The sequence below is a fragment of the Microplitis demolitor genome, chromosome 4, assembly GCF_026212275.2.
Source record: "Microplitis demolitor isolate Queensland-Clemson2020A chromosome 4, iyMicDemo2.1a, whole genome shotgun sequence".
NCBI lineage: Eukaryota > Metazoa > Arthropoda > Insecta > Hymenoptera > Braconidae > Microplitis > Microplitis demolitor.
In genome coordinates, this window is record NC_068548.1 from 6,043,134 (window position 1) to 6,064,679 (window position 21,546).

Sequence of the window (21,546 nt, forward strand, 5' to 3'; positions counted from 1 at the left end):
TTTTTTTTCCTGAAATTTATTTGTTTAAAAAAAAACGCTTCCACTGTTTTGTAACTAAATATTATTATTAATATCTACAAAAAAATTAACAAATTATTATAATTACATTGTTTACTTATTAATAAACGATTTAAATAGTTATTTATTACATTCAATTTAAAACTTAAAATTCCCAACTCTAAACCTTGTCCATGGTTCGAATCCTCATCATGATACTTAAGTTATATGACGTCTAACAATTTTTGGATTTTTTTTTAAGCCGATATATTATTAAAAAAAAATATTTCAAAAAATTGCACCTATTGTTTTTTCAATTTCCGACATGTGCATATTTTTAATTTTTTTTTTTTTGTCATTAATTCGTGGAAAAAGAAAATCCAAAAATTTTTGATTGTCTTCTAACTATGATACTGAATTTAGCAGACGTCAAAAAATTGTTGAATTTTTTTAAAAACAATAAATTATAAAAAAAAAAAATTTCAAAAAAATTGCACCTATATTTTTTTTTAATTTTGTACATGTGCATATTTTTAGATTTTTTTTTTTTGTAATTAATTGGTTGGAAAAAAAAACTTAAACATTTTTAATTGCCTGCTGTCTTCACGATCATATCTACCCCTGTTTTCTCGTTCAATTTTTTTTTTTTTATTTATTCCCAAATCCACTCTAAGTTACTGATATTAAAATTACCAGAGTCATATTTATTAGCAAAGTCATCATTTAATTTTCTTAAATAAAGTTTTCGTTTACCCAAATCTTGTAATTTTCTAAAATTATCACCAAGAATATCTTCGCCATTGGAAAGAGACCTAAATTTATTTAATTGCTTGAAAGAAATGGGGATGGGATTGGTAAAAATAATCCACGTGACAGCTTCACTGCATGGTGGAGTCGTAAGTGACCCTCTGTATGTATAGTAAGTATCAATATCTGAGGGTAGTAATGACTTTAAAGTTATTGATAAATTCATTTTTAGAGAACTGTCGACCCATTTTAATGGTTGGAAATTTTTTAATATAGGGTTCAAATTATTATTATCTTCATCTCGCAGCTAAATTGTTTATAAAACTAATTAATTAATTAATTAATTGTAATTCAATACAGAATTAATTACCTGAAAAAATATCCCTAGGACCACGAGACCATTTTTGTGTTTCTGAGCTTCTTTAATATCAAGATACAATTTATTTTTGTGAATTATATGCATTTCCATAGGATACCTATTAATTACGAAGGAGATAATTATTTATTTTTCTTAATGCTGCAAAATTTTTTATAGATTCAAGTAGAGTGTGAGATAACTAGTAGAATGAGTACCCACATGATTATGTTTGGATGACAAAAAAAAATTGAAAATTTTTGAGTTTTTGAAAAAAATAAAAAAAATTATCAGGTATTGATGTGGGTGCTCATTTTACTAAAAATTTTCTAAACTTTAAAACTGAATAATTTATTTTTTACAAATACAAATTTTTGAAATACGAATTTACAAAAATACTAAAAAAAAAAAAATAGACAATACTACTATATTAAACGGTATATTTCCGCTTGTTTGAGTACCCACATTAATATATTTCGTTGTCATGAAATTTATATAGAATCAATACCTGATACCATTGACAACATGTTCAGATCCGTGGTTATTTTTTAATCCCCAATGAAAATGCAAACCACTAAATTCGTATCCTTCATTATCCTCTAACGTTGCACCAAAAATATAAGGGAGTTTTCTATTTAATTTTAAATTATTATTGTCAACCTCCAATGCCACTAAACAAAAATTAATTACATTTTTAAAATTAACTCTAAAAATTATTTTAAAATAAATAAAATAAAAATTACCAGAATGCCCGTTATTTGCTATTGTTAAACGTGGCAGATAATTATGATAACCCAGTAATTCTAATGATGGTAATGGCAAAATAATTGATTTTGATGGCGACAATTCAATCGGTGATTGATATTTACCCCCGCAATCTTTAAATTCTCTTGGCCAATTATGTTGCTCTATAAATTTATCAATATCTATTAATCTAACAGTTTTAGACAAAAATTTATATAAATCTTTTTTATAGAGAATTTCATTCTCTACAAATTTATTCGTAATCAATTTTATCATATCTTTGATACTTGAGCCATAATTTTAATTTCAAGGTCGGATTAGAATTAAAATTTTTAATCAACATTTTTTATAGTTTACTTTAAATAATTATTACGTCGAAAGTATTGACTTTAGAGAAAAGTTGACAGAAAGCTTTTTTGTAGGAAATTAATTTTACTAAAAAATTGTATTCTTTATATTTTATCTTATCTTTGATATTTTAGTCATAGTTTTGAATAAAACTTCAATTTATTGATATGTCGGTGAAAAATTACTTACGACGTCGCGAGTATCCAAAAAATCCGAAGGACATTTGAACTAAAAAAATTAAATAATTAATTGTTTCTTTAATAATTAATGGTTTGAAGAAAAAAATAAACGTACTTGTGAGTACTAAAATAATAAAAAGATAAAAAATAAAATGAAACATTTTTAAAATTAAAACTCCGCTCAAGTTGAAAATTTAAACTGTCGATTGAAGGATCGAATTGAGACTAAAGATGTCAGATGTGAATTATAATTATGGTTGTAATATATATTTTTAATAATAATGATGCATTTTTAGTCATGAAACAGTTGGTGTTAAATAATGGATCAATAGATCAATAAATTAGCATATTATATAAATATCTAAGTTAACTGACATATGTTTCCTTTTTTTGTTATTTTTTCTGGCGACATATGATAATTTACTCAAGGAGATTCTGTGTGAGGTCAAATTTTTTTTTCTGTTAAAAGATCAAAAAATAAAAATTTCCGTGGCAAATAATAATTATTTTAGATTCCCCATAGATTTTTTTTGTTAGAACCTTGGAAAACAAAGTTGAAAATTCTTATAAAATTGCCAATAAAAAAAATTTTTATTAAAAATTCTCATATATTCAAAAATACTTAAAAAAAAAAAATTTCTCAAATTTCTTATATTAAAATGAAATCATCAAATTTCCTCTACAAAATGATAACTAAAACTTTAGACTTTCTATTTATAAAAATAAAACAAAAATTTTTTTAAAATTCCCATAAATAATAAATATTAATTCAAAATTTCCACAATAAAATAAATCTCGAGAATTTTCTCTTCGAATTCTTAAAAAATCCCCATTTCTAAAATCAAAAAAAAAATTTCTTTAAATCCCCATAAACAAAAAATGTTATTCAAAATCCCCATAACAAAATCAAACCAAAACTTTCTCTTTAAAATCTTTACAAATGATTCTTCAAAATCTCCGGTTCCAAATCAAACAGGATTTCCAAAAATTCCACAAATAAAAATATCAAAAAATTCCCATACAAAAAAATTAAAAAAATCCCCATTAAAATAAAACTTCAAAACTTCCTCTTAAAATATACTTTCCTAAACAAAAGAAAAAAATTAAAAATTCAAATTTTCCCGCCACGCGCCACCAAATTTAAACTTCTCCCGCGTTTGCGCTCCAACTTATCCCGCCCCCTAAAAATTCGAGGTCACCACAAACTATAGATTATCATCTTTACTACCCACCTTTTTTCCCTCTTTCTCACTCTCTTAAAATGCAAATAATAATAAAACTTCCATCCAATTAATCCAATCCACCAAAAATAAAAAACAAACCACCACCACCACAATATTTTCATCTTTTACCAAACTGTACACAACAAAAATCTAAAGCAAAGAAAAGAAAAACAACAAATTACAAAAGCAAATAAAATCCTGAATTTCTGAGTAAGAGTAAAAACCACAAGAGGAAGAAGGAAATAAGACAAGACACTTATTGTAGATTGCAGAATAAACGCACAGTATCGAATACCGCCAATAATCAGACAGTCAGACTTAGAGTAGAGACTCAATAGAAAACAGAGACAGTGACAGAGGTAGTGGTAAAAACGTAGATAAGTATAAATATAAATACAAAAAAATATATATATGTGAAATAATAATAATAATAATAGTAATAACATATGTCTCGTTCCCGTTAAATTTACCACACGGCAATCGGCATTCAGTCGCATGATGGCGCAACATGTAGGTCGTTCAGGTAAATCGCCGGCTTTTTTATTAATTATAATATTAATTTACATCGAATCATCAGTTATTAATTCATTTAAACTACCATATAATAATAAAGTATTTAATAAACCAGTTATAAGTGACATTAAATTGATAACAAGTGATAATTATTATTTATATAAATTATTAAACAATAATAATAATATCAATAGTAACACAACAACTACGAGTGATAGTTATAGTTTTGGTGCAAGTACTGGTGCTGGTGATGGTGATGATGATGATGGTGTTGGTGATCATGATGAAACTTGTGGTGATGATAAAAATAAATACGTTTTAGTTAATGGGGTTAATATTAATTATTTAAAATATTTAAGGTGGACTATTGATAAAAGTACTTGTGATATTAATAATAATAATAATAATAATAATAATAATAATAATAATAATAATAATAATTATATTAAAAATATATTGAGTAACAGTGAGGGTACAAGTGGTATTTTTTTATTTAAAAATTGTTTGGAGGTTACTGATGTATATTTTTGTCAGTATGATCACTGGGGAGATAAAAAAGTTGATTATGATGAGAAACAAGGATGGAGGATTATTGATAATTTTGTGGTTAATTTGTGAGTATTGATTTTTAATTTATTTTATTTATTTATTTATTTTTATTTAAGATAAATTTCCTATAAGAAACTGATAGGTTTATGGAGTTTTTATTTTAAATTATTTTGGCGGGAAATTTAAATTTTAGTAAATTTGGTTATTGAAAATTAGAATTTAAATTAGAGGAATTCATTTTTAGAAAATTCAATAATTTTTAGAAAAAGGTGTTATTTATTTTTGTGTGAATTTTATATTTATTTAAAAAAAAAATATTTTAAGAATTTAGTTTTACTGACAATTTTATTTTTCTTTAATTTGTAATTTAAATTGTGGGTGAAGGACAAGAGATCGAAAAAAAATAATGACAAATGAATTTGTAGGGAATTTAATTCTGAATAAAAAAGTTTATTATAAATATGGATGCAAATTTGATAGTTTAAGTGATAGGAATATTTTAAATTAATTGAAACAAGTGGAAAAAATTATTTGGAGTATGACTAAGATTTTTTTTTTATTTTGAATTTAAATTGTAAGTAAAGAAAGGGAGATACAAGAAAAATTATAAGGAATGAATTTGTAGGAAATTGAATTCTGAATAAAAAAGGTCATCATGAATTTTGATGTAAATTTGATAGTTTAAGTGATAGGAGCATTTTAAATTAATTAAAACAAGTGGAAAAAATTATTTGGAGTATGACTAAGATTTTTTTTTATTTTGAATTTAAATTGTGAGTAAAGGAAGAGAGATACAAAAAATCTATAAAGAATGAATTTGTAGAGAATTGAATTCTGAATAAAAAAGGTCATTATGAATTTTGATGTGAATTTGATATTTTGGTCACTAGGAATTTTTAAAAATTTAATTCCAAATTATGTCAAAATTTTTATTTTACTTTAAATTAAAATTGTGGATAAAGTATGACATATATGATAAAAATTATAATAGACATTTTTATAGAGAATTTTATTCACTACAAAAGTCTTCATTGATTTTTTAATCGACCTACAATTTTAATTTCTCGAGTTTAATATCAAAAAAAGGTATTTTAAAAATTATTTTGATTTAACATTGAGATAATTTTATTAAAGTTATCGATCGAAGGTTGATAAAATATTGATTATTTAATAGGTATAATAATGTTTTATGTCAGAAAAAAAAATAATATTTATTAATAAGATACTTAATTTAGTAAAAATATTTTAGTTTTGAGTATTGGGAATAGCTGTTAAGATGTAGGCCACGATATCTATTTTTACGTATCTGAGACGTTGCTTTTTCTGTTTGGACCATACTAATACAAATTTACTAACTAACTTACTTAAATTATATATTTATATACATAAATTAAATTTATATAAAACAAGTCTTTATTTATGATTCCAAAAATATAATCTTGTGATTTAACGTAAATAGTTTTGATCACAAACTATTTTTTTTTCCAAAATAGATTTTTCATACATTTCATCATATCTGAAAAATTATATTATAATAATACTTAATTATCAGTAATAAAAAATTATTTTATTTCTTTAGTGAATAATTAATTATTTTTTAAATTAATTGCTAAACTACTGGACTTACATTAAAATTGATAATGACCTTTTTTATAGACAATTTAATTTGCTACAAATTTGTTCTTTACAATTTTTACGATATCTTCCATAGATTTGTCCCAATTTAAATTTTAAATTTAAAAAAATTAATTTTTTGATAATTGAATTTAAAAAAAAAAAAATTTTATAAAAATTTTCACTTAAACTAGTCGTTTACGAGTTATGTAATTGAATAGATAATAATTATAAAAAAAAAAATTAAAAAAATAATTACATTTAATTACATACAAAGAAAAATTATTTATTGTATATAAATTTATAAAAATACAGAGATAATTGTACTTATACAATTAAAAAAATTTTTTCTATTTACTAACTACAGGAATTAATTTTTTTTCCTTCGCGTTATTAAATTATCAAATTAACATGTGACTCATTTTATCTGGTCGACGACCTTATGTCCAGTATCATTAACATTTAATGTAACTAATATAAATAATATAAAATTACCGAGTCAACTTCCAAACTTATAAATTATTTTAAAAATCCTCAGAGCCGATAGCTAACAACAGTTTTAAGTTTAAATCTTAAATAAAATATTTGAATACTATTAGAACAAGAGCTTAAACCTCTAAGTTTATTAAAACCATGAAAAAAAAATCCTAAATATATATAACTACTCTGTTATATATTTGACGAGAAATTAATAAAATAAACAGCGACAACTATTTTATAACCGCACTAATATTTACAAATAAAAGTATTTAAATAATATAACGTTTGTTTTACGTTAATAAACCGTTTTATTAATCATCGAGTCTGACGCGGTGTCGGCTGTTTTAGTTTACGATAAAACTTTGCACCGGAAGTGAGTACGCGGGTGTTTTATTAAATTAAAACATTAATAATAATTTATTCTCATAATTACTAATTTAACCAATTATTCATAATTTTATTATATAGGATCATTTTACCTCAATTTTATTTTTTTATCTATTTCGTAAGTTTCCCTTACTATTAATAGTTTATTTATTTATGAACATTTTCTTCTACTATTAATAACCTATTTATGTGTCCATTTTAACCCGCTATTAATAAATTTTTTATACGTGACTATAAATAATTTTTTTTTTTTAAATGCGACAACTTTACCCCGCTATTAATAATTTCACTATGTGTGACCATTTTACCCCACAGTTAATAAATTTTTCATGCATGCTCATTATTCCTGATTACAAAAATTTTTTTTTTTTTTTTTTTATATACGACCTCTTTACCCCAATATTAATAATTTATTTCTATATGACCATTTTTCCCGACCATTAATAAGTTTTTTTTTATGTATGATCATTATACCCCACTAATAATAAATTTTTACACATTTTTATTATACCCCTCTATCAATAATTTATCTAAAAACATAAGAACTAACGGAGTATAAATGACTAATAAAATTTTTATTTCCCTGTTTTATTTTTTTGAAAAAGCAAAATTTTATGAGCCCATTTCTGCTTTCAGTTAAAAAAAATGTATTTGTCACATACACCCCTTTAGTTTTAACCCCTTCATAAATATGACTATTTTACCCCATAATCAATAATTTATTGACACTGCAATTTTACTCAAAATTAATTTTATTTTTTAATCACCAATTTACCCCACTATTAGAATTTTTTTTTTATCCATGATTATTTCACCCGCAGTAAAAAATTTTTTTTTTTTTTTAATATGACTACTTTACCCCACTATCAATAATTTATGTAAAGGTCAGAACTAACGGAGTATAAGTGGCTAAAAAAATTTTTATTTTTGAAAAATCAAAATTCTATGAGTCCAATACTGATTTCAGTTAACAAAAATTTATGTGTCATTTCACCCCTTTAGTCTTAACCTCATCATACCCATCATATACATGACTATTTTACCCCAATATTAATAATTTATTCACATATATGCATTTTACTCCACAATCAATAATTTATGGATACCGCAAGTTTACTCCAAAATTAATATTTTCTTGTAATGACCAATATACCCAACCATAAAAAAGTCTTTTTATCCCCGGCTATTGAACCCACAACAAATATTTTTGTTTTTTTTTTTTTAATGACCATTTTCCTTATATACTTTAATTAAAAACATTAACTCTCTCCCACATCATACTCCCACACTGACGAACAAAATGCGTCGTAATAAATATTTGTTTTCATTTCAGTAATTTCTTTAACCCCGAAATTATCGTATTTTAATTAAATACCTTTCTTCACTAATTATCGTCATAAACATAAATGTCAACCTTCTTCTAATAACAACTTTTTTTTTTTTTTTTTTTTTTTTTTTTTTTTTTTCAATGGTCAACAAAATATTTTCATACTTCGCAATAGTTTTTTTTTATTTTTTTTTTTCAGCCCAATCTATCTACTCATATTTCTTTTTATCTTCTCATTAATTAAAATTACGCGCCCTGAATTTTATTTTATAATTAAATATATTAATTAAATAATTAATGACCTCATTTATTTATTTATTTATTACTTTAAAATTTTTAATGAATACTTTAAATAATCAATACCCTCAAGCATTCTCGGTCATATATATATATATATATATATATATATATATATATATATATATATATAGAAATAAAAGAATAAGAAATAAAGATAAAATGGGAATGTAAAGAAAAGAATAAAAAATTTCATCTTTTTATAAAATCTCCGTAGTGACCTTGACCTAGTACCAAAGACCTTAATTCTCAACTAAAATAAAAATTTATTTATACCCTTTATTATATAAATTAAAATGAAAAAAAAAAATTATATCAATTATTGTAAATAAAATAAAAATAAATATTTGCTGAGATATTATGTAATTAGATAAAATTCTTTGTATTAATATGAGTATTGACTTAAAAAAGAAAAAAAAATTAATTAATTTATAATTTATTTATTTTTTCAGACAAAGAGAAAAACGTGATCTATCGGATATGGGATTGTCATTAAAAATACCGGACATTGATGCTGGTGGATTACGTATTGAGGGATTAAGACTGGAAGGCGAAGAAGAAGAGCATGAGTTTGAATATGGAATACCCAAAGTCGTGGGTGAAACTTTTGTAACGATACGTATTTTCGGCGTTGGTATTACTAATGATACTGTTATCAGTTTTACTGATATTAAACTAAATCGTGGTGAGATTTGCGACAAGATTAAGTCACAGGAATTTATTGTAAGTTTGATAATAATAATCTTTCATTTTTAAATCTATTTTTCTTTGTCGATTACTTTATTGATTTTAATATACCCTACTTTAATTGAACTTGTAATTCCGCGTTGAATGAGTACCAACTTATAAAGTTTTTAAATTTATCATTTTTTTCAAAAATTTAATTTTTCAAAAAATTTATATTACCATAGTTTCAAGCAGTAAATTTCCGCTAGTTTAAGTACCCACATCAGTATATTCAGTTATCATATACAAATTTTCAAAATGAAAATTTTTTTAAGTGTTAAAAAAAATAAAATTCAAAATATATCGATGTGGGTACTCATTCAATGGGGAATTTCAATAAATATACGAATAAAATATCCATTTAATTTTTATGTTACTTTGCAGGTAGAAAATGTCGAAGAATTCACAGCTACGATATCAGGAGAACTTCCACTAGGATCACCCTTTTATATGTGTGCGAAATATAAATCGACTGCTAATAAAAATACATTGTTTCGTCATCAAGGGACGGAAATGTATAAGCAGGTAAATAAAAAAAATTTTTTTTTTCTAGAAGTATTTAAAGAAAATTAATTTACATTTCTGTTCATTTGAATTAAAGATCATATCCTACAAAAAAACTTTACCACTCTGGCTGCAAATAGTGGTAATATTAACATGTTTATCATTCTCGGCGTTATTTTCTGGTCTTAATCTCGGATTAATGTCAATGGATCGTACGGAATTGAAAATTTTATGCAACACTGGTACGGAAAAAGAACGCAAATACGCGCGTACTATACAACCAGTACGAAATTATGGAAATTATCTTCTGTGTTCAATATTATTTTCGAATGTACTTGTTAATTCTATTTTTACAATTCTACTGGATGATTTAACTTCCGGTACTGTAACTGTCATCGGCGCTACTTTGGCAATCGTTATTTTTGGTGAAATTTCACCGCAGGTTGGTGTAAATCATTTTATTTTTTTTTTTTTATATAATTAAAATTAAAAAATGAAAAATTTTTTTTATCTGCTGTATGAGATATATTACGAGATATATCTTCTTTAACACACGATTCCATGTAAAATGAATACCCACATCAATATTTTTAATCTGAATTCTACATAAATTTTCGAAAAAAATTTATAATTTTAAATATTTAGTTGTGGGTACTCATTCTGCAGCAAATTTCAATTTCTGAACCTTTAATTAAAAATTAAAAATTGAACTTTAAAAAAATCAAAAAATTTTGTCTTTATCATTTACTTTATTAAAGTCCCTATCGAATGAGTACCCACAACCTTATATTCAAAAAAAAATTACAAAAATCCCAATTTTTAAAAAATTATTTTTGAAAATTTCAAAAAAATTTAAAAGAAGTCATGTGGGTAGTCATTTTTTCGTAAATTTTCTCTTGAATTCAAAAATTACATTAATTTTTCTAAAAAAATTTGATTTTATTTCTTTACAGGCATTTTGTAGCAGACATGGATTATGTGTCGGCGCGAAAACAATCTACATAACAAAGTTAACGATGTTTATAACATTTCCCCTGAGTTATCCAATAAGTAAATTTTTGGATTACATGTTAGGAGAGGAAATAGGAAATGTCTACAATCGAGAGCGCCTTAAAGAACTAGTTAAGGTAAAAGTATCAATACCATAATCATTGTGAGAGTTAGAAAGTATTTTAAATTGAAATATCAGAGAAAGTTTAATAATTAATATATTTACTAATTGTTTAAATTATTTTAATAACTTTATTTTATTTTTTATAAAAATTGACTAAGTTATTAAATTAAAATATTTTTATCGGGTATTAAATAACAGAAATATAAATAACAGTAGCCAAAAGTAAGAATATAATAATAATTATTGTGGTAAATAAAATATGACACGCCATTTCTTTACAAATACGCTCTACTTTTATTTCGAAGAAAGATCATGATTAAATTTGTAATTTAATTCTATTTATATTAACTTTGTAACAAAAACTTTTTTTTTTATTTATTTTTTATAACGCAGTCATAAAATATAAATACACAATTTTAATTAATTCAAATTAATAAAAAAACATTTTTTCATTATAAAGAAAAGGACTACCCATTTTACGGAATTAATGAAAATTAATTTTTTAAAATTAAAACTTGAAGAAAAAATTAAATTTTTGATTTCTTTAAGAATTTATGATTAAAAAAAAATGTATTAACGGATTATTTTAATTAGACTTTCAAAAATTAAAAAAATAATTAGTCTTATTATAATAAAAAAATCAAATAATTAATTTTTTAAAATTCAATTAAAAATAATTAAATTTCATTAATCAGATTTTGATCTACAATTTAAAAAGAAAATTATTTTTTTTTTATATTTCAATAATTTTTATAATTTTCAATCAATTAATTTTTTTAATTAATGTAATTATTTATAATTATTTATTTAGGTAACGACTGGTTATAATGATCTAGAGAAAGACGAAGTAAATATAATAGCCGGTGCCTTGGAATTGAGAAAAAAAACAGTCGCTGATGTGATGACACGTATTGAAGATGTCTATATGCTCGACTACAATGCGGTGCTTGATTTCGAAACTGTTTCTGAGATTATGAAATCAGGTAATTAATTATTATTATTATTATTATAAAAAATTTAATGAACAAAAAAAAATAATAGTAACGATAATAATGAAATTGGGCTTCATATATTTTTCTTATCTTAAAAGTATGTTACTAGTACAGTAATCGATAATCGTTTAATGAATTGATAAATTTAATTTTATTATTATTGCTATTATTAATATTTTTATCTAATTAGTTCGTGTGATACCGGAAAATAATCATCGATTGACGTTAATCAAGTCCAATGAAATTTATCTTCACGGACATGAGTATACATATGTATGGATGGTTGTTACAAATTAAATTTCTCAGGCGACACATAAAAAGCTTCTTTTTAGTGAAAAAATACGGGGGGACTTTTTTTTTTTTTAAGTAAAACACGTGCCTCAGGACAATCAAAGTTCATTTTTTGATACAATCGCGGTTTTTTTTAAATATCTCATGAAATATGTAGATTAAAGAAAAAAATCATAGGAACAATTTTATAGGAAATTAAATTCTTGACAAAAAAGGTCGTATTCATTTTTTTTTTTAAATGTGTATTTACGAAGATATTTTAGAAAAACTTTTTTAGATCTTATCAATCGGGCATTCAAAGGATTTCAAATGTTCGAACAAAAACATTTTTTCTTAAATACAGAAAAATTCATAATTCGTAACATATCAATCATTAATGCTTGTTATATTTTCTATATACCTAGAAAAATATTATTTTCAACATTTGTAATCCTTAAAGCGCTCAATTTATCAGATCCAAAAAAAGTTTTTTTAAAATATCTTCATAAATACACATTTTATAAAAAAAATAAATATGACCTTTTTTGTCAAGAATTTAATTTCCTATAAAATTGTTCCTATGATTTTTTCCTTTAATCTACATATTTCATGAGATATTTAAAAAAAACCGCGATTGTAGCGAAAAATGAACTTTGTCCTGAGGCATGTGTTCTTTTTACTTAAAAAGAAAAATCCGAATTACCCAGGTATTTTATCACTAAAAAGAAGTTTTTTATGGGGCGCCTGAGAAAATTTAATTTTTAACGACCATCCTAATATATATATCATGTCACTAATTCCAAAAGTACTTATAGTCTTACACACCCTCTTAACTTTAGTCACGAAGTTTAAAACCGAAAGGGCGTATATTTTTTTTTTTACTTCCTCCCTAAAAAAGTAACTTTTGACCTATTAGATTCATCAAAAAATTATGAGACGTTTTTTGCAGAGTATTCGATTCTCTATAAAAATATGTTAACGAGGTGGGAAATTTCAAAATTGAAAAAAATTTTTTTTCATGTTATTTAAATGAGAAATCTAATTTAAGCGAGCGCACGTTTTTTAATTGAGTAAGAAGATCCGCTACCCAATTTTTTTAAATTTTCAATGAACAAAATATTCGCATGGGACCGAAAAAAAATCGATTTTATTTAAAAAAAATTTTAATGATTAAATAATAATATATATATTTATTTATAGGATTTTCACGAATTCCTGTTTATGAAGGATCAAGAAATAATATTGTTACAATGTTATATATAAAAGACTTAGCATTTGTTGATCCTGATGATAATACTCCACTAAAAACTCTCTGTCAATTCTATCAAAATCCATGTAATTTTGTCTTTGAAGATGTAACACTTGATATTATGTTTAAACAATTTAAAGAAGGTAATGTATATTTTAATTATATCATTTTTTATATTGAATATAATATAGGGGTGTGGGTACTCTTTCGAAAGGAAATTTAATTTTAAATAAAATTAGTCAAATAATTTTTTTTTTTTTACCATAAATTTTTGAAATTCAAAAAACTCAATTTTCTTTGTGTTAAAGTGCATGATAAATATTGATGTGGTTACTATTTGAAATCAAATTTGAACTGCTACAAATGTCACTAGAAAAAAAAAATTTTGAAAATAAAAAATAAAAATTTATTACTTCGAGTGCGTGAGTACTAAATAAATATATCGATATGGGTACTCATTCCACCTGGAATTTTATTTTCTAGCTCATAAAACTGAACTAATAAAAAAAAATTTTAGGTCACAAAGGACACATGGCGTTCGTGCAGCGTGTCAACAACGAAGGTGAGGGTGACCCATTTTACGAAGTAATAGGCTTAATAACTTTAGAAGACGTTATCGAGGAATTAATTCAAGCTGAAATAATGGACGAGACTGATGTTTTTAGTAAGTCTTTCTTCTTTTGTGATTTTTATCTCTTAATCTACTGACACCCTTAAAATTTTTTATTTAACAAAAAATAAAAATATTTTAATTACAGCTGATAATAGAAGTAAACGTAGGAGATTAAATAATCGTCCAAAATTACCAGATTTTACGGTATTTGCTGAGAAAAAAGATAGTCAACGTATACATATTTCACCCCAATTAATGTTAGCAATGTTTCAATATTTGTCAACAAGTAAGGATTTTAATTTTTATAAAATTGCATATTTTTATTTATTAATAATAATAATAATTTTTCAATTTATATAATTAGCATTTAAAATAAAAATTAAAGCCAAGTTATCAAAGATACGTTAAAAATTTATATAAAAAAAATTATACAGCATTAAATTATCTATAAAAAAGTATTACATATATTTTCACTTAAACTCATAAATTACCAAGTTATAATTAAAAATTAAACAACAATAAAATAAAAATAAATATTAATAATAATTAGACTTTGCTTTTAATTATAATATCTCATAAACTATTGAGTTTATGTTTAGAGTCATAATAACTTTTTTTTCGATAATTTAATGGTCTATAAAATTTATTATAAATATTTTTGTCGTATCTGTATTAGTTTAATCATTATTTTAATTTAAACATTTTTAAAATTTTTTTTACACTCAATTATTTATTAAATTAATTACGTTTTATTTAAATTAAAGCTAAGCTATCAGAGATACGATAAAAATTTATATAAATAAATTTATAGGGAATTAAATATTCTAAAAAAAAGTATTCTTTATATTTTTATGTAAACTTTATAGTTTCAGAGTTATCTTTAGTTGAATATAAATTTTTCATTTATTTTATGAGATTTAAATAATAATAAGAAAAACAATAATATTTTTTTTTTTTTATTAATAGCTGTGGCGCCATTTAAACCAGATACAATATCAGAAACAATATTACGTCGTTTATTAAAACAAGATATAATTCATCATATTAAAGTAAAATCCCGCGAAAAAGCGCGAAATGATCCCGCGGCATTAATATATACGCAGGGTAAAGCTGTTGATTATTTTGTATTAATATTAGAAGGACGTGTTGAAGTAACTGTTGGTAAAGAAAATTTAACATTTGAAAGTGGGCCATTCACTTATTTTGGTTGCCAAGCACTTGCTACTAATATTGGAGTTGGTAGGAAATTTAAAAAAAAAATTTTTTTCTTTTCATTATTGTTGTTGTTAATTATTCTAAGTGATTCAATGCTGATATTGTATTTTTTAGTCGAGTCGCCGACGACAAATGTTAATCCACAGACATTAGGAAGTATACAGTCTATTAATTTAGATGCGATACTTCGGCATACATTTGTACCTGATTATTCAGTACGTGCTGTTACTGAAGTATTTTATCTAAAGGTCAAAAGATCATTGTATTTAGCTGCTAAGAGAGCGACGTTACTTGAAAGAAGTCAGAAAGATCCGTCGCCTAGTAATGATCAATTTGATGATGAAGTTGAAAAGGTATTTATACGTTTTTTAAATATATCAAAAATTTCATTAATTTTATCGATATTTTGATATGTTCACTGTAGATACAGTTAAAAGACGCGTAGAACGAGTACCCACAAGCTTAGCTTATAAAAAGTTGATATTTTCAAATTTTGGATTTAAAATATTTTGAGTTTTTTTTTTTTAATTTAAATATAGGCATGTGGGTACTCAAACTAACGGAAATCGGTTACTTTACATATCCCTACTATTCATTTTTCAAAAAATTAAAATTTCGAAAATATAAAAATTGAATTTTTAAAATTTCATAAATTAAAAATTAAATTATACACAAATAATCTACTGGATTCTATTCAATTTTAAATTAAATGTCAAAAAAGTACCCACAACTCTATTTTATAAATTCAAAAATATTTTTCAAAAAAAAAATCATCTAAACTTTATCATGTGGGTACTCATTCCACCGTAAATGATCTTCTCTACACTTAAATAATTTGAAAAATAATTTTCCAGTTGCTGCACTCGCTCGACGAAGACGATCGTAGCATCCAGTCATCACCGATCTTAAGCCGTTACGATGATTTTAAATCAACAGAGCCAACTTCACCAGTGAAAAGCGCAACAGTTCCCACATCACCTACACCAGTAAGCGCCTCTCCTGTAACAAATTCAAAATTTTTACCTCAGAATAGATCGAGCGAACCTAACGGCCAAATTCGTAATTCATCTCCTGGTAAAACTGATGACTCAATAACAACTCCCATAAATTCATTATCAGTAAACACATCAAATAATCAAGAAAATCAAAAATTAGATTTAGATGCAGAAATAGCCACGCGTTTATCAAATAAAAAAAGTAATAATGATGATAATAATGATGAGTTAACAAATTTATTATCTAAACAAGATCGTTCTTAACATTTACAAAATGGCCATACGAATAATAGTAAAATCGTAATGGCTTCTATCAACGAATCCGATAGTAAAAGATGAAACTTTTTTTTTTTATAAAAAAATAAAAATTTTTTTTTATGACAAAAAAAAAAAATTGAAATATTTTTAGATACTTAGTCGTGTGTAAAAAAAATAATTGAGCATGCTTACTTAAAATTAACTATTTAATTTGAGTAATTAATTAATTAAGTAATTATAGAAAAAAAAATTTGATTTCCGCTCAGGGAATAAAAATGCCAAAATTAATTTTTTTCATCGACACTTCCAATTAATAATTGTTATTAAATTGTTAATTACAGTAATTAATTTACAATAGAACTGATTAATCATGTATCCATATTTTATTATTATTATTATTATTATTATTATTATTATTATTATTATTATTATTATTATTATTATTATTATTATTATTACTATTTTTAGTTAATTTTTTTTTTTTAATCATTTTTTGTGTAATGAAAATTAAGTTGAGCTTTTGAAAAGGCAATGGAATTTTTAAAAGGGTGCCATTTACTCATTACATTGGGGAAAGGAAATTGAGTGGAAAATATGAATTTTGAATTTTTAAAGTTGAGAAGAGGTGAAAATAAATATTTTTACAGCGTAGAGAATGTAATTACGTGTTTAATGAGTACCCACATCGATAGGTTTTGAGAAGTTTATTTTTTTAGGAAATTTAAAATTTTGCATTTTTAAAAAAATTTTATAATTTTAAATATAGGCTTCTGGGTACTCATTTTATAAAAAATTATAAACTGTACACGACAGACGTTTATTTTTGATAAAAAGAAATTTTTTTTGATTTAGTTATTTTTTGAAAAAGATCATCTCACAAAAACGAGCTTGCAATTATTACTACTCATTTAAAAAATTTCATTTCAATATAATGTTTATTAGACTGGGCCAAAAAAATTTTTTCTTTCGATACTGTGAAAATATTATTCCTGATGACTAAAAAAAATTATTGTGCAAGTTTGAGCCCTTAATATTAATATTAAGAGGTGTATCGTTATGACTATTCGTTTTTTGAAAGAATTTTCATTTTTTACCCAAAACTCGTAAATCATTTGTCTGAAAAATTTGAGCAATGTATATTCTTAACGGAAATTGGATTCCCTACAAAAAATCTCTCTTAGTAAATTGACGTAAAACGAGCCGATTCCTTGTAATCGTGCCTTAAATGTTGATTTGTTTATTATATTCTTTGCTTTGATTTTGGATTTTTGTAACTACTAGAAATATTAAAATTTTTTTCCAGTCAAGATATATATTTTTGAAGGAAATTTAATGCTCTACAAAAAAAGTATTTTAACATTTTTCGCTAAATTCACTCCTTCAAAAGTTATTTAGGTGATTATAGTCCTTTTGACTCAAATTCAACCTTGAATAACTTTTGAAGGAGTGAATTTAGCGAAAAATGTTAAAATACTTTTTTTGTAGAGCATTAAATTTCCTTCAAAAATATATATCTTGACTGGAAAAAAATTTTAATATTTCTAGCAGTTATGAAAATCCAAAATAGAAACAAAGAATTTAAAGAACAAATCAATATTTAAGGCACGATTACAAGGAAACGGCTCGTTTTACGTCAATTTACTAAGAGAGATTTTTTGTAGAGAATTCAATTTCCTTTAAGAATATACATTGCTCAAATTTTTCAGACAAATGATTTACGAGTTTTGGGTAAAAAATGAAAATTCTTTCAAAAAACGAATAGTCATAACGATACACCTCTTAATATTAATATTAAGGGCTCAAACTTGCACAATAATTTTTTTTAGTCATCAGGAATAATATTTTCACAGTATCGAAAGAAAAAAAAAATAGTCGATTTTTTTGGCCCAGTCTAATGTTTATGCTTTATTTTAAAAGCCTCACGCAATTCATTATATGAAAAAAAAAGAAAAAAAATAAATAAAAAAATATCCACGTGATTTTATCTGACAATTTTTTTTTGCCACTCGGAATGAGACGGAAATAAATACGTGGATCATTTAGAACACGTGATATCTAGTAGATTGAGTACCCACAGGCCTATATTTTAAAAAATTAATTTTTTTATAAATTCAAAATTTTGATTTTTAAAACAAAATTACCTGAATTTAAATACAGGCTTGTGGGTACTTATTTTACTGGGAATCGTTTGCTCTACAAGCTAACACTATTTATTTGTGTCTTCCTTCTACCGAAAGCCAAAGAGATGCTTAATTTACCATTACGCGTATTTAATAATTTTTTTTTTTAATTCCAAATCTACTTCAAAAGCTCTGTACGAGTCACAGATACAATTAAATTTTATTATCTATTTGTTGATTAAATCAATGAGTAGATTTTTTCGTTTTTTAATAGTTATTACTTTTATCAGTTACTTATATCAATGAAATGTCAATAATTAATTGAAAAAAAAAAAAAAAAAAAAAAATAATAATAAAAAAAAAAAAATGTCTTTTTTTATACAGTCGATAATTAAATATATGTATAAAATAGGTAATAAAGATTTTTTATATAAGGCATCATCATTAAATATTCTTAAATCAATAAAAATTAAAAAAATTAGACACTAGGTTAATATAGATATAAAAAACAAAATTTAACAAAAAATAATTGCCTTTTTATCTCTTTAAACAAAAAATAATTTATATATTCTGATTATCAAATACAATTTATTATAAATTATGAAACAAATTTACTTGGTCAAAAATATAAAAATCGATCATTCAAAAACTAAATTAATTAAAATTTTCAAAATTCTGTTCATGTTACATAATTATGTAAAAAAATTTTCAATACAGAACGAAAAGACACGTCGAATGAGTACCCACAACCCTAGGTTCCGATGAGTTTCATTTTTTTGAAATTTTAATACAGAAATTTCGTAATAAATTTTGAAAATTAAATATAGTGATGTGAGTACTTAAATTAACGGAAATAAGTTACTCAAGACGATCATGGGATTTTTTTAAATATTTTATTTGTGGGTTGGAATTGAACGGAATAGTGAGTTTTTGTAAATCGATCGATTTTTAAATTCTATAAATTCAAAATACAATCAAGTTATTGTTTATTAGACATATTACTGCCATTTAAATATTCGGTGGAAATTTATTAAAAAATTATTGTTCATAAATTAACTAATTAATTAATTTATTTTTAATTATTAAAATTAATAATGCAGATGATTATAAATAACAACAATAAATAAATAAATAATTAAGTATCAAAAGGATTGAAAATAATAATTAACAGAATCTAAGTCAAATTTGCATTTTTTTTAGGTTTAAATTATTGTTAATAAGAAATTAATACTTAATGATTAATGATTTATAGTTATATTTAATAAGAGAGATTATAAAATTATTATTATTATTATAATTAAATAATTTGATTGAATGTTATGTACTTATAATTATAAATGAGAGTAATAAAAAAGAATTATAATAATTTTCTATTTTCATAATTTATTTAATAACTTTAATAACTATAATTTTAAGAAATTAAAAATTCTTGAATTTCACATATATTATTGGTTAGTTCACCAAATTTCCGCTGGAATAAGTACCCACATCGCCATGTCCTGGATAAATGGAATCCACATACTTTGATTCATTAATTTTTGAAAAATTTTGATTCATTCAATTTTCATAATAAACTCATCTCATTAATGAGTTAGTTGTATAGAAAATTGCGCGACGTTTAAAATGAGTACCCACAACCATAGATTCTGATTACTTATTTTTGTAATGGTTCAAATTTGAAATTTTCGAAAAAAAATTCAAAATTTGAATAGTGGCTTCTAGGTACTTTAACTAACGAAAATCACTTCCTCTACCTCTTTCTACTATTTATTTCTCCTAAAAATAATTTTCCAAACACTTTCCATTTTATTTCGAAAATTCCAAAAATATCTATAGTAAGCGTAAAAAATTTACCTAGCGACTCACATTATTACATATTAAATTTAAAATTATATTTTAAAAGTACCCAGAACCCGATTTTCAAAATCCAAAAAAATTTTTCCAAAAAACCGGTTCAAAATTACCTCACCCAAACCCTATCTTGTGAGTACTCTTTCTACCGGAAATCAGCTTCCCTACCCTAGAGTAACCCCGATAATTCTCTCCCAGCAACTCCACGCTCCAGACCAACGACCTTAGCCTCCATCCATTCTCGATCTTAAGCCCCAACGATGACTTTAAATCCACCAAATAAAATTTAAATAAATATAGATTTAAAACCACTTAAAGTAAGATCTTTTTTAATTTGATTTTTTTGCAACCCCATTTTCCCCAGTTCTCATATACATATACATATACACATAAATGTATAAATAAATATATACACATATTTATATTAAGTGTTAAGGACTTCAAATCCAGAGTGTATACTTTGTGAATTAACCCTCGATGGTATGAATGCACGCGCAATAACGAGGGGTTGATTCTATATCCATGACTACTTGACATCTATGTATATATATATATATATATATATATATATATATATATATATATATAGTTGTATACAAAGGTATAACGGTTAACTTTAACGTACAATTCGCTGTGCTTTGGAGTCAGTTTGCGTTAAACTCTTGCGCGAGACGCTTCTTAAGCTTTTGTGTCTATTAATAAAATTTATTAATTAAATATTTGAAATTTAGGCTGTGAATAAATTTAATTAAATTATTTTGTAAATAATTTTCTTTTTGGGACAGAAAAAATTTTTGAGGTGAGTTAAAAAATTTTTTAAAAAATTTATTTGATTTTTCTTTTATTTTAAAAAAAAATCAGAGGAAAAGTTTGTTTATA

The 21,546-nt window shown here is 23.9% G+C and overlaps 2 protein-coding genes across 4 annotated transcripts; one reads left to right on the forward strand and one right to left on the reverse strand.

Annotated features, from left to right (window-relative positions):
• Positions 1-44: 44 nt before the first annotated feature.
• On the reverse strand, positions 45-4,039 carry LOC103580605 (carbonic anhydrase 7). 3 transcript variants are annotated; one of them, XM_008562420.3, is made up of 6 exons: positions 3,877-4,039; positions 2,381-2,419; positions 1,843-2,007; positions 1,608-1,770; positions 1,115-1,220; positions 45-1,051 (listed from the first exon to the last, which is right to left on the reverse strand). In XM_008562420.3, the coding sequence occupies exons 1-6, from the start codon at positions 4,037-4,039 to the stop codon at positions 650-652; spliced, it is 1,038 nt and encodes a 345-aa protein (XP_008560642.2). In that variant the 3' UTR covers positions 45-649. The 3 variants fall into 3 exon arrangements, with proteins under 3 accessions (XP_008560642.2, XP_008560644.1, XP_008560643.1); XM_008562422.3 differs by lacking the exon at positions 3,877-4,039 and adding an exon at positions 3,603-3,690; XM_008562421.3 differs by lacking the exon at positions 3,877-4,039 and adding an exon at positions 2,486-2,991.
• Positions 4,040-4,086: 47 nt separating this feature from the next.
• Positions 4,087-20,097, forward strand: LOC103580604 (unextended protein). Its single transcript, XM_008562419.3, has 12 exons — positions 4,087-4,720; positions 9,213-9,483; positions 9,871-10,011; positions 10,088-10,432; positions 10,944-11,117; positions 11,916-12,087; positions 13,567-13,758; positions 14,133-14,279; positions 14,374-14,514; positions 15,195-15,467; positions 15,558-15,796; positions 16,298-20,097. The coding sequence occupies exons 1-12, from the start codon at positions 4,089-4,091 to the stop codon at positions 16,700-16,702; spliced, it is 3,132 nt and encodes a 1,043-aa protein (XP_008560641.3). The 5' UTR covers positions 4,087-4,088; the 3' UTR covers positions 16,703-20,097.
• The last annotated feature ends 1,449 nt before the right edge of the window (positions 20,098-21,546 follow it).

What these genes read in the sequence shown, in the direction of transcription:
- LOC103580604 (XM_008562419.3), top strand. Translation starts at nt 4,089, where the DNA reads ATGATGGCGCAACATGTAGGTCGTTCAGGTAAATCGCCGGCTTTTTTA. An exon ending in GGACGGAAATGTATAAGCAG is followed by an intron (nt 10,012 to 10,087) that starts GTAAATAAAAAA and finishes TTTGAATTAAAG; the next exon opens with ATCATATCCTACAAAAAAAC. An exon ending in GCCTTAAAGAACTAGTTAAG is followed by an intron (nt 11,118 to 11,915) that starts GTAAAAGTATCA and finishes TTATTTATTTAG; the next exon opens with GTAACGACTGGTTATAATGA.
- LOC103580605 (XM_008562420.3), bottom strand. Translation starts at nt 4,039, where the DNA reads ATGTTATTACTATTATTATTATTATTATTTCACATATATATATTTTTT. An exon ending in TATTGGCGGTATTCGATACT is followed by an intron (nt 2,420 to 3,876) that starts GTGCGTTTATTC and finishes TAATTTTTTTAG; the next exon opens with TTCAAATGTCCTTCGGATTT. An exon ending in CATGTTGTCAATGGTATCAG is followed by an intron (nt 1,221 to 1,607) that starts GTATTGATTCTA and finishes CGTAATTAATAG; the next exon opens with GTATCCTATGGAAATGCATA.